The sequence below is a fragment of the Aquarana catesbeiana genome, linkage group LG04 (genome assembly GCF_042186555.1).
Source record: "Aquarana catesbeiana isolate 2022-GZ linkage group LG04, ASM4218655v1, whole genome shotgun sequence".
In the NCBI taxonomy this organism is placed as follows: domain Eukaryota; kingdom Metazoa; phylum Chordata; class Amphibia; order Anura; family Ranidae; genus Aquarana; species Aquarana catesbeiana.
The window spans coordinates 41,335,329-41,351,711 of NC_133327.1; the positions used below are offsets into that span (position 1 = coordinate 41,335,329).

Sequence of the window (16,383 nt, forward strand, 5' to 3'; positions counted from 1 at the left end):
ATTTTTATTAACTTGCGAACAGGCAAAAAATTTGTACGAACACGCAAACAGCATTAAAGTCTATGTGACAGGAACATGAAAAAACAAAAGTGCTAATTTTAAAGGCTTATTTATAAGTTTATGCATAAAAAGTGTTCGGGGACCTGGGTTCTGCCCCAGGGGACATGTATCAATGCAAAAAAAAGTATTAAAAACGGACGTTTTTTCAGGAGCAGTGATGTTAATACTGGTAATGCTTAAAGTGAAACAACAGAAATAAAATATTTCTTTAAATATCATGCCTGGTGGGTGTCCTTAGTATGCCTGTAAAGTAGCACATCTTTCCCATGTTTAGAACAGTACCACAGCAAAATAACATTTCTAAAGGAAAAAATCTTATTTAAAACTGCTCATGGCTGTAATGCATTCTCGGATCCCGGTAATATACATAAAAATCATTGAAAAAAATGGCATGGATTCCCCCCCATCCATTACCAGGCCCTTTGGGTCTGATATGAATATAAAGGGGAACCCTGCGCCAAAATAAATTAAAAAATGGCATGGGGTCCCCCCCAAAATCCATACCAGACCATTATCCAAGCACACAACCTGGCAGGCCACAGGAAAAGGGGGGGGCGAAAGAGGCCCCCCTCCTGAACCATACCAGGCCACATGCCCTCAACATGGGGAGGGTGCTTTTGGGTCCCCCCATGTGAATGGGTATCGGGTACATTGTACCCCTACACAGTCACCAAAAAAAGTGTCAAAAAAGTAAAAATTACAAGAGACTATTGTGTTTGGACACAGCGGGAGTCAATCAGTGGGTCTGGTGGATGCTATGTCTGCCGGGACCTGCCGATCATTCAAGGCACAGGCAGAACAGTGATCTGGCAAGGCAGATCACCATTCTGTGACAAGGGAAGGCAGTGATCTTGTGTTTCTGCTAAGCAGAAACACTGATCTCTGCCTTCCTACAGTACAAGCACCCACCACACAGTTAGGAAGCACTCCCTAGGAACACATTAACCCTTTGATTGTACCTGATGTTAACCCCTTCCCTGCCAGTGTCATTAGTACAGTGACAGTGCATATTTTCTTGCATTGATCACTGCATTAGTGTCACTGGTTCCCAAAAAGTGTCAAAAGTGTCAGGTGTCTGATTTGTCTGCCGCAATATCACAGTCCCACTAAAAGTCGCTTCCATTACTAGTAAAAAATAAAAAATAAATCCAAAAATATATCCAGTAGTTTGAAGACGCTATAACTTTTGTGCTAACCAATCAACATAAGCTTTTTGGGATTAGGAGAATACATATTGGCCTAAACTGATGAAGAATTTTTATTTTTTTATTGGATATGTTTTATAGCACAATGTAAAAAATATTGTTGCTGTTTTTTCAAAATTGTCAGTCTTTTTTTGTTTATAGCGCAAAAAATAAAAACCGCAGAGGTGATCAAATACCACCAAAAGAAAGCTCTATTTGTGGGAAACAAAAGGCATCAATATTATTTGGGTACAGCGTCGCACAACCTCATAATTGTCAGGTAAAGTAATGCAGTTCTGTATAGCAAAACACGGCCTGGTCATGAAGGGGGGTAAACTTTCTGGAGCTGAAGTGGTTAAAGAAAATATTTTTAAACAAATTATGTTTTTGTTGGTTTGGTTGCCTGCAAAATCCCATAAAGTTTAAAGGAATAAGTGTTGTCACCCCAGGGCAGGATTAGAGGCCCACTTCTGCCCTTGTCTCCTTGCAACATAAGGGAAGGTGTTCTGTAGTCCACAGACATTGTTGAGAACATTGCTAACTGATAACAGTTATCTGCCTACTGGATTTCTCTGCAGGATCAACAGGTTATGTTTTGCATTCATTGATAAGAGTGCAGAAAACAAGCAAAATTCAGATACACGAACTGTATTGGTTGCCATTTACTAAAGATAAAAAAACATAGTTACCATTGTCTTTTGTTGATTTAGAAAATATCGCCAACTTTGGTCTGTTGGAAAATTCTTCACCATGGTTGAGTAGAGCATCTTTAACAGTGTCATAGCCGCACAAGATGATGACTTTTGCCATTCCAAAATGAATAGTTAATACTGTGCCATATTCTTTAGACATCTGTAAATACAACATACAGAAGAAGACATAATTAATGGTCAAGAATTAGCATTAACCACTTCAGCCCCAGAAGGATTTACCCACTTTCTGACCAGGCCATTTTTTGCAATACGGCACTGCATCGCTTTAACTGACAATTGCGCGCCCGTGCGACGCTGTACCCAAACAAAATTGATGTACTTTTAGTACAATAGATAAATAGATAAATAATAGATAAATAGATGTAATAGATAAATTTGATGGTATTTGACCACCTCTGCGGTTTTTATTTTTTGCTCTATAAACAAAAAAAGAGTGACAATTTAAAAAAACAAAAAAAACAAATTTTTTTACTTTCTGCTATAAAACATTTCCAAAAAAAATGTATTCATCAGTTTAGGCCGATATGTATTCTGCTACATCTTTTTGGTAAAAAAAAAATCTCATTAAGCATATATTGATTGATTTGCGCAAGTTATCGAGTCTACAAAATAGGGAATAGATTTATGGCATTTTTATTATTATTATTTTTTTTTTTTTTACTAGTAATGTCAGCAGTTAGTGATTTTTAGCGGGACTGCGACATTGCGGAGGACAGATCGGACACCTAACTGACATTTTTGACACTTTTTTGAGAACCACTGACATGATTACAGTAATCAGTGCTAAAAATATGCACTGTTATTGTACTAATGACACTGGCAGAGAAGGGATTAACATTGGGGCGATCAAGGGGTGAAATGTGTTCCCTGGAGGTGTTTTCTAACTGTATGGGGGGATGGGCTGCCTGGGGAAACACTCAGATCCATCTTCCTGCTTAGCAGAAAGACAGGATCTGTGTGATGTACATTGTAAAGCGCTGCGTAAACTGTAGGCGCTATATGAATTGTGTATAATAATAATAATGTCCCCTGTCAGAACGGAGATCTGCCTTTTTTACACAAGGCAGATCCCCATTCTATAACTGCGGGGAACGATCACTAGTGGCCGGTGGACATCGGGCTCGCGGGCCACAAAAGCGAGTACCCGAGCCTACATACACCTACGGCGATTTGTGGGAATGAGCCACCTTGCCGCAGTATAATGACGGCGGCTGGTTGGCAAGTGGTTAAAGAAATCCCCCATTATTATGTATAAACACATCATTCACTCTTTGATATCTGTAGGCATGGGTCTGTTAAGCTTAAAGGAACATTCCAAATGTATGCAAAATTTCTTGCAATGAATGTGGTTCACCTGGAGGTGATTCATTTTTTTCTCCACAAAATTGGAGTAACAATTTAGTGGCATTTGTGCACATGTGGTAGACACAGAATTTAATCTTTTGCTTGTGGTATCCATCCTAAGTACTTGCCCTTAACTCCCAAATATCCCCCATTTAAAAGGACTGTCCTTCTTTTGGAACCAAATCAATCTGTCCCTATTTCCTCACAGTTGTCTTTCTTTTTTGCTCAGATGTAAATCTACAAAATTTACTCTTATATTACCAAAAGTCATGCATTACACTAAACCTTTCAACCAACATCTAAATTAGCATTTGCCTGTTTAACTGATCATATTTTGGCCATGTAATTTCTCCATAGTGTGCGTAACTGCAATATCCTCCCCTTCCAGCAGTAAGAACAAACAAAAAAAAAATTGTACGTGGTGTGGTGAAGTCCCTCAGTCCTTCAGTCCAATGGCAGACCTACTTTCTGTGAATTTGGTGCTAAAAAGGATAGGCTTGCCCATCAAAGAAACACTGGACAAGCCCCACACTAGGAAGATGGTCAGGATTGAGGTAGGCCTTTCCTCTTATGGCTTAATATGTTACTAAATCTACAACAGTAAAATTAGTCTGTATATGCAGTAAAGCATGCTCATTGTGGAACCTAAGGGGTTAATCCTCCTTGTGTAAAAAAAAGCTGATCCCGTCTTCTCTGATCCTCCTATTTTTCCACTGTCCCCAATCCATCTCCTGATAGCACAGAGCTTTTGTAGTCACTCTGCACATGTTCAGTTTGGTGTGTATTGCTAAAGAGTTTTTTTTCTTGGGAGGATGCATGTGTTTAGCACAGGGCCAATCAGCACTGCCCAGGCAGAGGGTCAGGGGTCCTGCAGCCCCATAGTACAGTCAGAGGAGAATGAAAACTATCCTACAAGCTTTAACTAGACACTGACAGAAGTCATAAGACTGCTATATACTGCTGATGAGAAAAGGTATTTATCAGTTTATATTTACTATAATAATTGCATTTCCATGTTTTGTGCACCATTGGAGACCAGATATAGGGAATGCAGGGTACTGGCTTTAGTAACACTTAAGGTTTGGTATGCTCTCCAGAGAGGCAGACCACTAATCAGCATCAGTAACTGTCTAAAGCCCAACTATGCTGACCCAATTTGAGTTGGGGTTAAGACATTATATCAATGTTGCTGTTTCCCCAAGGGGTTAAAACATGAGAAAGAGGGAATTTGTGGAATGTAGTAGAGAACATTAAACTAAAATTGCAGCTGTTCCTAGAGCTTGTATATATAACAGACTGTAGGAGACTTGGTGAGTTCCTGGCAAAGACAGATTGGCCATGTGGCACCTTAAGGCATGTTCAGAAAGTGAAAGGAATGTCAACTAAATGCTCCCTCTGGATACCTGTTTTTAAAAAACGTATATCAAAGTTGACCATGACATCAAGAGAATATCTGTGGGTTCAGCAAGATGGCTTTATTACCTCCATAAATGTTTTGTAAGGGTGTTTCATGTCAAGCATGTGCAGATTTCCAATGATGGGTAAAGGTTTGGGTCCAGGAGGTAAATTTGTGTGTTTAGGTTTCCTCTGGTTTTTGTAAACATTGGCCAAGAAGAGGATGACCACGACAGATAAAAGGATTGTGATAAGATCCATGTTGCCAATGATATCTAAGGAAAGGAAAAAAAAAAACACCAGGGTAAATAGTGAAGGGAAGAATTAGAACCTCTGTCAATTTTTTACTGCTGTCTGTATTCATGTGTAGATGTGTTCTCTTTGCTTATCCTGGTGAACACAGCCACCAAAACAGAAAGTAATTGAAAATTCTAAATCTTATAGATGTCACTAGAAGAAGAGATGAAGATTAATCTTCAGATGGAGGCACTTGTTCTGGTCACATCTGTCTAACAAATAAATCCCTCTAACATTTTAGAAATTCCCTTTTACTTCCTGTTGCATCTTTTGAATGGAAATTGAAGAGATATCTCCCAAAGAGGAAACAGACAACAAAAAAATACACAATACACTTTAAATACTCTAGCAAGAAGTTGCAGATTGTCCCTTTCTCTGTCACTGTCACTTTTGATGGACAACTTAGCCTGCATGTAAGGGCTTGTTCAAACTATGAGCTGTGACTGGCATATTTCTGCACTGGATAAACACAGGTCATCACCACTAGGGCACATGAAAGAAAAACAGTTTTCAATGTCCCCTATTTACACCACAACTCTGGTTTGGTGTGGGATACATTGTAGTGTGGAAAAATGCAGCAGGACTTTATTTTTCCACACTGCTCTGGATGGCACTACATGTCACCACATACTAACACTAAACTCAGCTCTGCTCTGCAGTGACATGAATAAAGAAGAATTATCACTATGCAACACTCCATATGAACTTAAAAAAATAAATAACATTAGCATCGCCTGCATGGTAAAATGCTGCATATTAGCAGAGCATTAAAATTACAGATGGCTTCAAATATAGACCCCAACATTTCCAGATATCCACACAATAACAGTCTATTATCGAGCATTGAGGTGTATTGCATCAAGTTAGGCATATTAGCAGAGCGTTAAAATTACAGATGGCTTCAAATATAGACCCCAACATTTCCAGATATCCGCACAATAACAGTCTATTATCGAGCATTGAGGTGTATTGCATCAAGTTAGGCATCTCATTCAGCTCCTCAAAATTTCATTCCTTCTTTAGTTTCTACCAGGATGCACACTGAAACTGGGGTAAAGATTAATGCACCGTACACACAATCGGACATTCCCACAACAAAACCCTGGAATTTTGTTTGAAGGTTGTTGAAGGTTGTTGAAGGTCATGTGATATCTCCATTACGAACGCTAGTTTTACAAGACCGAACACTTGCGGCTCGTACTTGATTCCGGCATGTGTGAACTTTTGTGTGACGGACTTGTGTGCACACAAATCAGAAAGTCCGACAACAAAGTTTTGTTGGTGTAAAATTTGAGAACCTGCTAGCCAACATTTGTTGGGGGGGGGAGTCCGACAAAAAATGTTCGATGGAGCATACACACACGGTCGGACTTTCAGCCAACAAGCTCACATTCAACATTTCCCATCGGAAAATCCGATCGTGTGTACACAGCATAAGAGAGTAAAATAAACCCTATCATTAGTGTCAGCGGAAACAATAACAACCTACAGCATTTGTGTAGGTGACCACAGTAATATTCCCCAATGTTGGTGTAAGTTGCCATAATAATAACACACAGTTTTAGTGTTAGTAGAGGCAATTATAACTCCCACATGATCAGTATTAGTGTTATTTAAAGGATAAGTTCTCCTTTGGCAACATGTTACATGTTCCACCCGTTTTTAGGGTGGAACATGGAACATGTTCCCACTGCTGAAGCTACTTCCCACTGCCCTCTCTTCCTGTGACAGCAGTTTGGGGAGAAGTCCCCCGTACTAGTTGTCACTTTTTGAAAACAGTGCGGCCGTGCAAGGCTCACATGACTGCGTCATTTATTTCTGTGAATTTTGTGAATGATGGGATGTTCTGTGAATGGATAGACCACAACTACCGGCAGCCTTTGCAGCTGTCAGGTTGTAGTTCTCAATGAACTACCATGGTGCTGTTGAGTGCTGTGGTAGTTCATTGAGTCTTCCTGTCAGCGTGAAACTGCCTGGCCGTATGATATATGAGGACAGAGAGCTCACACTGACAGTATGCAGGAGACCTGCATGGCGTCAACAATCTGCTGATCACTGGTGCAATGCTTTCCAGGCTCCTAAACAAAAAATAGTAAATGCACATTTTTTTACCTGCAAAAAAGCGGCATTTTTTAAAGTTTTTTAAGTGAACTTATCCTTATTTACGGGTTCTAAAGCCTAATTTTTTTTAACTTAATGCATTCCTTGCATTAAGGTAAAAAATGTTTAGGTTGAAGTATCACCTCCTTACCCCCCTTATACTTATACTTATACTTTGTCATCACTTGACCTAGGGCTGTGCCGATTTGCAGCGGCTCTCTCCTCTCACTTCCCAGTCTCACAGGCTTTGCTGAGGCAGGGGAAGCCAGGACCACTTCTGTCAGTCAAATCCTGTGATGAGGGAGTTGGGGGATGGGGCAAAGTCGTGCTATTTGTGTCTATGGACACAGGCACCATGGCTAATTATCAAGCTTGCTGGTGTGCCATAATAGGAAACGGCTGCCTACCATGGCACACCGAGACAAGGAGGAGCCAAGAACCCTTGTAGGGGACCCGAGAAGAGGAGGTTTGGGGCTATTCTATGCAATTCCATTGCATAGAGCAGGTAAGTACAACATGTTTGTTGTTTAAAAACAAGAACCCATATTGCTGGTCAGAGTAGTCAGAAGCGGCTGGATAGAAGTACAAGTTCAAAACAAAGACTTTGGTGGTCAGAGGCAGGTTAGTTAATCAACCTCCTTGTTTACGTACTAGATCACATGCTCTCATTTTTCTCTCAACTTGATGATGTTAGGCAGAGAATATAATTCTATTGTTGGGCAGAGATCGCTATGTCCTACAATACCGGCTTCATGTCAGTGCTGAATGCTGGAATGGAGAGGGTGCAGGGTGTCCAACAGGTGGTGGACCCAGTCCAGGACACAGCAAGAGGACACGATAGGTTACTCAGAGAGAGTTGGTGGGTAATGTGTTGGGCACCAAGGTTTAGTGAATCACTGACCTTGTACAAGTATGTAGATAGTGAATTCTGAAAAATGTGACCTTCTGTACAGGATTCTTGTTGTAGGTAAGTGATTTACTGGACCATGATTATTATTATTATTATTATTATTATACAGGATTTATATAGCGCCGACAGTTTACGCAGCGCTTTACAACATTAGGGCAGACAGTACAAGTACAATACAATTCAATACAGGAGGAATCACAGGGCCCTGCTCGTTAGATCTTACAATCTAGGAGGGAGGGTCAAGTTATACAAAGGGTAATAGCTGTGGGGGATGAGCTAATGGAGAAAATAGTGCAGTTGTTAGATGGAGGCAGGATAGGCTTCTCTGAAGAGGAAAGTTTTCAGGGATCGCCTAAAAGTGGATAAAGTTGGAGACAGTCTGACAGATTGGGGTAGGGAATTCCAGAGGATGGGCGAGGCTCGAGAGAAGTCCTGGAGGCGGATATGGGAGGAGGTGATGAGGGAGCTAGAGAGCAGGAGGTCTTGGGAGCAACGGAGATGGTGATTGGGTTGGTATTTTGAGACTAGGTTAGTGATGTAGCTGGGGGCAGAGTTGTGGATGGCTTTGTAACTTATTGTTAGTATTTTGAATTTAATTCGTTGGGCGAGTGGTAGCCAATGGAGGGATTGGCAGAGAGGGGTAGCAGACACTGAGCGGGTTGTAAGGTGGATGAGTCTGGCAGCAGCATTCATGATGGACTGAAGGGGGGATAGTCTATTTAAAGGTAAGCCAATGAGGAGTGAGTTGCAGTAGTCAAGGCGAAAGATAACCAGGGAGTGAATCAGGAGCTTTGTGGTTTCATTGGTTAGAAAGGGACGTAGTTTAGAGATGTTGCGGAGGTTGAGGCGGCAAGCTTTGGAAAGTAATTGGATGTGGGGCTAAAAGGAGAGTTCAAAGTCCAGGATAACACCTAGTACCCTGACATGTGGGGACGGGTGGATGGTTTTGCCATTGCTCTTGACAGAGAAGTCGGGGGAAGAGGAACGTGGGGGAGGAAATATTATAAGCTCGGTTTTGGACAAGTTGAGTTTGAGGAAGTGGTGTGACATCCATACAGATATGTTGGTTAGTAAGTTAGTGATGCGTGAGGAGACTGATGGAGTGAGTTGAGGGGTGGAGAGATAGATTTGTGTGTCATCAGCATAGAAATGATATTAAAAAGCCGTGAGAGGCTATCAGCTGACCCAGGGAAGAGGTGTAGATTGAAAATAAAATAGGTCCAAGAACAGAACCTTGGGGGACCCAGACAGAGAAGGGAAGAGGAGTGGAGGAAGTAGAATTGTAAGTGACACTGAAGGTGCGTTGGGATAGGTAGGATGAGAGCCACTGAAGAGCACAGTCACGGAGACCGAGGGAGTAAAGTTTTTTGAGGAGGAGGGGGTGGTCAACCGTGTCAAAGGCAGCTGAAAGATCCAGAAGTAGGAGTACAGAATAGTGTCCGTTGGTTTTTGCAGTTAGTAGGTCATTTGTGAGTTTTAAAAGAGCATTTTCTGTGGAGTGTTGAGGGCGAAATCCAGATTGAAGGGGATCAAGAAGGTTGTTTTTAATGAGGTGGTCACTCAGTTGGTTGTAAACCAGGCGTTCAAGGAGTTTAGAGGAAAAGGGGAGCAAGGAGATTGGGCATAGGTTGTTAAGATTGGTAGGGTCCAAGGATGGCTTTTTGAGTATGGGGGTGACCAGTGCATGTTTTAGAGCATCGGGGAAGATGCCAGAGGTGAGGGAGAGATTGAAGATGTGGGTTAGAGAGTGTAGGATGGGGTCAGAGGGTGACCGTAGCATTTGAGAGGGAATAGGGTCCAGGGGACAGGTGGTTAGGTGGGCGATAGAAAGGAGTTTAGCAACTTCATCTGTAGTAGTAGATTTGAATAGGGGGAGTGTCAGTTGTACCTGTTGACATGGGGTCTTAGCTGGGGGAGATACCTGTAGAATGGAGATTTCATCACGGATTGTATCAATCTTGTTTTTGAAGCGATTAGCGATTTCCTGGGCAGTGAGTAAGTCAGTGGGTGGAGGCGGTGGAGGACAAAGTAGAGAGTTGAAGGTAGAGAAGAGTTTATGGGGATTGGATGAGAAAGTGTTAATAAGAGTTGTAAAATAGGTTTGCTTGGCAGTGTGGAGGAAAGAATAGTATATTTAGAGGGCAGATTTGTATTGGTTGAAGTCTTTGAGAGACTTAGTCTTGTGCCACAGACGCTCAAGAGCGCGACTACGTTTTTTGAGAATTTTAGTGTCATCTGTTTGCCAGGGTTGTAGGGGTCGAGGCCTGATTCTGTGTGTAGTGAGGGGAGCGAGCTTGTCCAGGGTGGAGGACAGAGATTTATTGTAGATGGACATGGCTTGGTTGGGGCAGGACAGGGGAGAGATTTTGTCATAGAGGTGGTCAGTAGCAGAATAGAGGAGACAGGAGTTGAAGTTGCGAAAGTTTCTACGGGTGATAGTTAGGCGATTGGAGGGAAAGGTGGTGGAAGACAGGGGGAGAGAGAAACTAATAAGGTGGTGGTCGGAGAGAGGAAAAGGATTGTTTGAGAAGTTGCATGGAGTGCATAGGTAGGAGAATACAAGGTCAAGGGTGTTGCCATCAGAGTGAGTAGAAGCCTGTACCCATTGCTTCAGGTCAAATGAAGAGGTTAGACTAAGAAGTTTAGAAGTAGCAGGAGTGTTTGTATTAGCGAGGATGTTGAAATCACTGAGAAGGATTGTGGGAATATCCGAAGAGAGAAAGTAGGGTAGCCAGGCAGAAAACTCATCAAGGAAAGTCGATAATGGTCCAGGGGGCCGGTAGATCACAGCAATTCTTAGGGAAGTAGGAGAGAATAGACGTATACAGTGGGCTTCGAATGATGAGAGGGAAAAAGAGGGAGGAGGGTGAATAACCTGGAATGTGCTCTGGGGGGATAGGAGGAATCCCACTCCACCTCCCTTGCGTCCATTAGGCCTAGGGGAGTGAGTCCAGTGAAGGCCACCCTGGGAGAGGGAAGCAGGAGAAGGGGTGTCATATTCGTGGAGCCAGGTTTCGGTGAGAGCAAGTAGAATAAAGGAATTAGTGACAAAGAGGTCATGAACAGCAATGAGTTTGTTGCAGACAGAGCGGGCGTTCCAGAGGGCGCAGGAGAGAGGGAGGCTGGCGTTGGGAAGAAGAGGAATGGAGACTAAATTGTGTAGATTGCGACTACTGCCAGAGGGTGTAGGGTGATGGTGATGGGTGTGTTGGGCACAGTTAAATAAGGGAGGCCCAGGGTTTGGGGAAATATCTCCAACGATTAGTAGAAGCAGAAGAGTGAGAGAGGTAATATGAGAATATGATTTGTATGATGGGACATGCTTTAGTATCCTGGGGGGTATGTTAGCAAGTGGGCTTAGAGTTAGAAAGAGGTGATGAGTGCAGTAGTGGGGGGAGGGGAGAAGTGAGGGTGATATATACAGATTGTGTGGTGGAGTAGAGGGATGTAGAAAAGAGGGCTTGAGGAGAGAGGCTGCAATTGTGAAGAGGAGGAGAGGTAAAGAGAGCATGTTTCAGAGAAGGTGAGATAATATGAAAATGAGATCACCTGCAATCTGCTATGGTTAGCTTTGTGCAAATCGCTGAAGTGCAAGAGCAGAAGTGCCACTTATTTTCAGAACCCCACTTCTTTGGAAGAACCCCCTGTATGTGCAGCCCCCTGTATGTTCCCCCGTAAAGAAACCCTTGTTATATACTGTGTTGGGTGTGGATGGAATCTGGCAATTAATCAATTAGGAGGGGATATTAGGAACACAGCAAGCAGGGCTTAACTTTCACACCACAATCAAACTGCAAGGGGACTAAAAGGCCAAAATTGTAAAGATAAGGAAACCCATAATTTAGGTAAGACTTAATGGCTAAATAAACATTGAAATAATGTGAGCATGGCTACAGATGTAGTTGAGACAGTGGTCAGTCAATTTTCAGTTTGCAGGACATGGGAATATAAACGCAGATTACCAAAAATGTCTATAAGCGGTCAGTCAATTTTCAGTTTGCAGGACATGGGAATATAAACGCAGATTACCTGTGAAGAGAGAAGAAAATGTTCAGATGGATGCTGTAAGAGCAGAAGTGCCACTTATTTTCAGAACCCCACTTCTTTGGAAGAACCCCCTGTATGTGCAGCCCCCTGTATGGATGAGGAAAATAGTCTCCAAAAACAATAACAACTGTTACCTAATACTACTATCCTTACACTTTTGCTTTAATATTAAAAAATAGTTTAAATTTAAACAATTTTTCAATGTGAACAAATCCCTTTACTCACTTTTCTGAACTGTAAGTTGATCTGGATTTTCTCTCTTCTGTGTCGTTGCAGAGAATAGTTTACCTTTATATTCAGTCAGTAATTATACCTTCTTGTGAAAGCGATTCCTGACATTCTTCTTATGGCAGAATTCCAACTTCTCTCAGTCTCCACCCAGCAATAGAAAAGTTGTTATAATGCGACACTGACTGGGGAACTTGATATTCTGCAGATCATTCGCTATCATGTATGTTCAAAGGTTAGTGATTGTGTGACAGTAAAAATATTTGATTAGTGATTAATACTAGGTCTTGTTTACGCCGGTTCATTTGAGCTGCACAGATCTATGCAGGACCATTGTCAGGGCACGCAAAGAACAATTGTTTCCAATAAGTCCTTTTCACAACAGAATGCTAGCTTGAGGGAGGGTTGCAATGCATTACATAAAAATATTGACTTGCTGCATTTGTCCACAATGCACTGGAGCTTATCTGAAGACACCATTAGTCACCACACAATAAAGTTAAAAAAAGGTAAGCAGTATCCTTCCTTTGTAGCAAAGGAATACAATGGAAAATGGCGCAGGTTATAGTATATAGCATGAAATATGAGTCCATACAAGAGTCCTTTGAGCTTTACACTCTGTGTGGGAAAATAGTCTATGGAGACAGGGCAGTCTTGCAGGGGGAGCCGAAGCACACTCCAAACATGTAGAGAGAAAAACAGGAATCAGGCGCCTCTTAGATAAGACTGTAGTATTTAATAAACAAAGCGCATTAAAAACACTCACATTTTAGTATCGTTAATCAGGCACAATAGAGTTCGGTTATACCAATCTCCGTCACAGCTTTCAGCAGGGGTCACGTCCTGTGGGTCTGTGTATGGCTGGCATCCTGACCAGCAGGAGTCTTTTGGCATTCAAGCGGAGTCCAAAGCGAGGCTTGGAGGGCAGCTGGTGGATCACAGGAGAGTGCTGGAACACAGCATGGGGCGTGATGGTGTCACAGACGTAATTGTGACGCATTTCCGAGCATGCGCACTAGGGAGATGTCTTTAGTGTGCGCTCCTTTCTCAAGCTGAATTGAATAGGCTGTGATCAGCCTTTTTATGTGCCTTGGTGGTGCTGCCACCCTGTGGGGAAAATTGTATTAGCACTCTATACATACAAATAGAGGCTTACAAGATCTCGATTAGATAAAAGCACACTGTGAAGATATGTACATACATATCCCTCTGTATGTTCAAAACACAACAGTATAAAACAATAGACATGGATCTTCAGTGCAAATATATAAAAAAAAAATATATTATGTAAAAACGTGTAAACACTTTAAAAAAAAAAACACGAGAAACCATATTACTCGATTGTAAATTAATTATATATGTACTGAGAATTATATCCGTAAGCATGGGATAAATAGAATGGTTTTGGATGGATGTTTATTAGAAATATATATTGCTATAAGTGGTACTATATAAGGAGATTGTTAAATAGCCAAACAAGCTGCCAGAGTATATCTACATGTTTGAAGTATATTAATGATGTTTATCAAAATTTTAAGGGAATAAATTGATCTTATTATGGGCATAATGATATTATTTTACAGAAATATTTATTCTTATTTTTAATCTAAAAAAAAATAAAATATATATATAGATCTATATCTAGATCTATACATAGATATTTATATATATCTATATAGATCTATCTATCTATCTATCTATCTATCTATCTATCTATCTATCTATCTATCTATCTATCTATCTATCTATCTATCTATCGATAGATAGATAGATAGATAGATATATCAGATTATTTATTCAAAAAAGGGGAAAATACAATAAATACAATTATACCAATAAAATAAGGGCTAATGTCTAATAGTAAGTATTTTAAAAAATATATAAATATAAACAATCATGGATACAGTACCTAATTAGGACTAATAGAAAATAACAAATGATTTAAAAATTATTAATGGATAATAAACAAATGGGTACAGTAGAAATATCACTGGGAAGGAGGAAGGGGGAGAAGGGGGGTAGTGTAAAAGAGGGATGGGGTGGGTGAGGGGTTGAAAAAAAGGGAGTGAAGGGGAGGGGAAAGGAAAGGGAAAAAAGGGGGGAGAAAAGGGGGGTTAAGGGTGGAAAAGGGAATACAAACAGATAATACATTTTTCCTTTTGAGGTTACTTACTATAAAATGAAGTGGCCCACCACCCCCGTTATCTGATATATATGTTTTGTGTGTGAAATCACATATAGAACATCACCTAAAAAAAAGGGGGTACATGTGATTAGACATAATTTTATAATATAGCGGATTTCTAATTCTTCATTAACTCATCCAGGATTTAAAGTATCTAGTGAATATATCCAATATGTCGCACACATTGTCTATGGAATCTCTCAGCCTCAGAGAGATTTTTCGGGATTTGTTCTATGATCCAGACTTCGAAGCCCTCTGTGGACTTGTTATGATGTTCAGCAAAATGGCAGGGGACACTGTTTGTCCTTGCCCATCTCTGTTTTCCTTTGGTGTTTGCTAAATCTTTGTCTAAGTGGTCATATGGTACGACCCACATATAGTAAGTGGCAAGGACAAGCAAGGCCATAAACTACAAAATCTGAACCACAATTATAAAAGTCACCTAGAATATAGGTCATTCCTTTTGTGGTAAATGATTTTTTACCATGTTTGACAAAAGAACGTGTTTTACATAAAGGTGTTCTACATTGAAACATACCCTTTAAAGGAATCAAACAGGTATGTGTAGAAAAAGTTTTTTGAAGTGGTTTTCATTTACTAGGTGAGGTTTTGTTTTTAGGTTGCGTGCCTTTCAATAGGTTACCCTATGTGTATCTGGTAAGAGGGGTTTGAGTTGAGGATCTTCTAGTAATATTTGCCAATGTTTTTTTTAAAACCGTTTCCATTTTTTAATAAAACGAGCAGACTGATCAAAACTTTCTTTTTTGGTGTGGGGAGATCGTATTGTAGTTAATACTTATATCCTTGATCAACTAAAGACTCTGGATAGCCTTTGTCCTTAAATTTGTTTTTGAGTGTGAGACTTTGTTCCATGTAATCAGATGTTTTCATACAATTGCGTCTTAATCGACAGAATTGTCCTTTGGGAATATTGTTGGTACATTTATGATAGTGGCAACTTTTGTAATGGAGCAAAGAGTTGCCAGACGTAGGTTTGAAATAGTATTCTGTATGCATCTCATCATTAATATGGTATAGGTATAGGTGGTATATGGTATAGGTCAAGATCCAGGACCGCAAGTTTCTCCTGATCTGCAACATAAGTGAAGGAAAGGCCATATGGGTTATTATTACAACGAGAGACAAATTCATCGATGGCACCACCAACACCATCCCAGATGATGATGATGTCATCAATGTACCTCTCGTAAAATATGAGGTGTTTTAAATAGGGATTGTTTTGCCAAATGTGTTTATGTTCCCATAGGCCCATGGCCAGGTTTGCATTGGATGGTGCAAAATTAGCGCCCATTGCTGTCCCTTGTACTTGTAAATAATATTGGTTATCAAAACAAAAGTAGTTATGAGTCAGGCAAAATCTGGTACAGTCTAAAATAAACTCAGCTTGCCCATGACTCATATAAGGATCTTCAGAAGGGCTGCCAGTCCAGTCCAGTCAAGGCCTGCCAGTCCAAAAACATGAAGGATAGATGTGTATAGTGAGTTGACGTCCAAAGACATCCAAATATACTCACTTTCCCACCTGTATGGCTTAAGTAAGTCCCACAAGTGAGTTCCATCACAGATATAAGGTTGTAAATGATGGTCAACATATTTGGATAGACCGGAAGTAATACTGTCCATTGCAGCAATAATAGGTCTACCCAGTCTGTTTTTTTATATAATTTTGGAATATGATAAAAATACGGAGTATGGTAGTAGTCTCTACGTAAAAAGGAAGCTTCACCTTTATTGATATTTTTTTGTTGGATAGCTCGATCAGTTAACTCATTGATTTCTATCTTATATTCCGGCAATGGGTTTGTGCATAATTTACAATAAGTCAGGCGATCCGCGAGTAGGAGGTTGGCTTCCTTAATGTAATCGATTCGATTTTGAATCACAATTCCGCCGCCCTTG

At 40.7% G+C, this 16,383-nt stretch overlaps 1 protein-coding gene and 1 long non-coding RNA gene across 4 annotated transcripts in view; one reads left to right on the forward strand and one right to left on the reverse strand.

Moving 5' to 3' along the window:
* The window catches only part of LOC141139178 (cytochrome P450 2B4-like), a 35,369-nt gene extending 22,861 nt beyond the window's left edge, over positions 1–12,508 (reverse strand). The window contains exons 1-4 of one of the 3 annotated variants that reach the window (XM_073625084.1): positions 12,276–12,508; positions 11,966–12,032; positions 4,784–4,971; positions 1,934–2,096 (exon numbers count right to left, since the gene is read on the reverse strand). In XM_073625084.1, coding sequence (XP_073481185.1) covers positions 1,934–2,096; positions 4,784–4,957 — 337 coding nt within the window. In that variant the 5' untranslated portion in view covers positions 4,958–4,971; positions 11,966–12,032; positions 12,276–12,508. Of the gene's footprint in view, positions 1–1,933; positions 2,097–4,783; positions 4,972–11,965; positions 12,138–12,275 lie in introns of all 3 variants that reach the window. The other 2 variants (XM_073625083.1, XM_073625085.1) reach the window with 2 other exon arrangements.
* Positions 1–16,383, forward strand: part of LOC141139198 (uncharacterized) — a 1,175,459-nt gene that overhangs the window by 401,024 nt on the left and 758,052 nt on the right. The window lies entirely within an intron of this gene.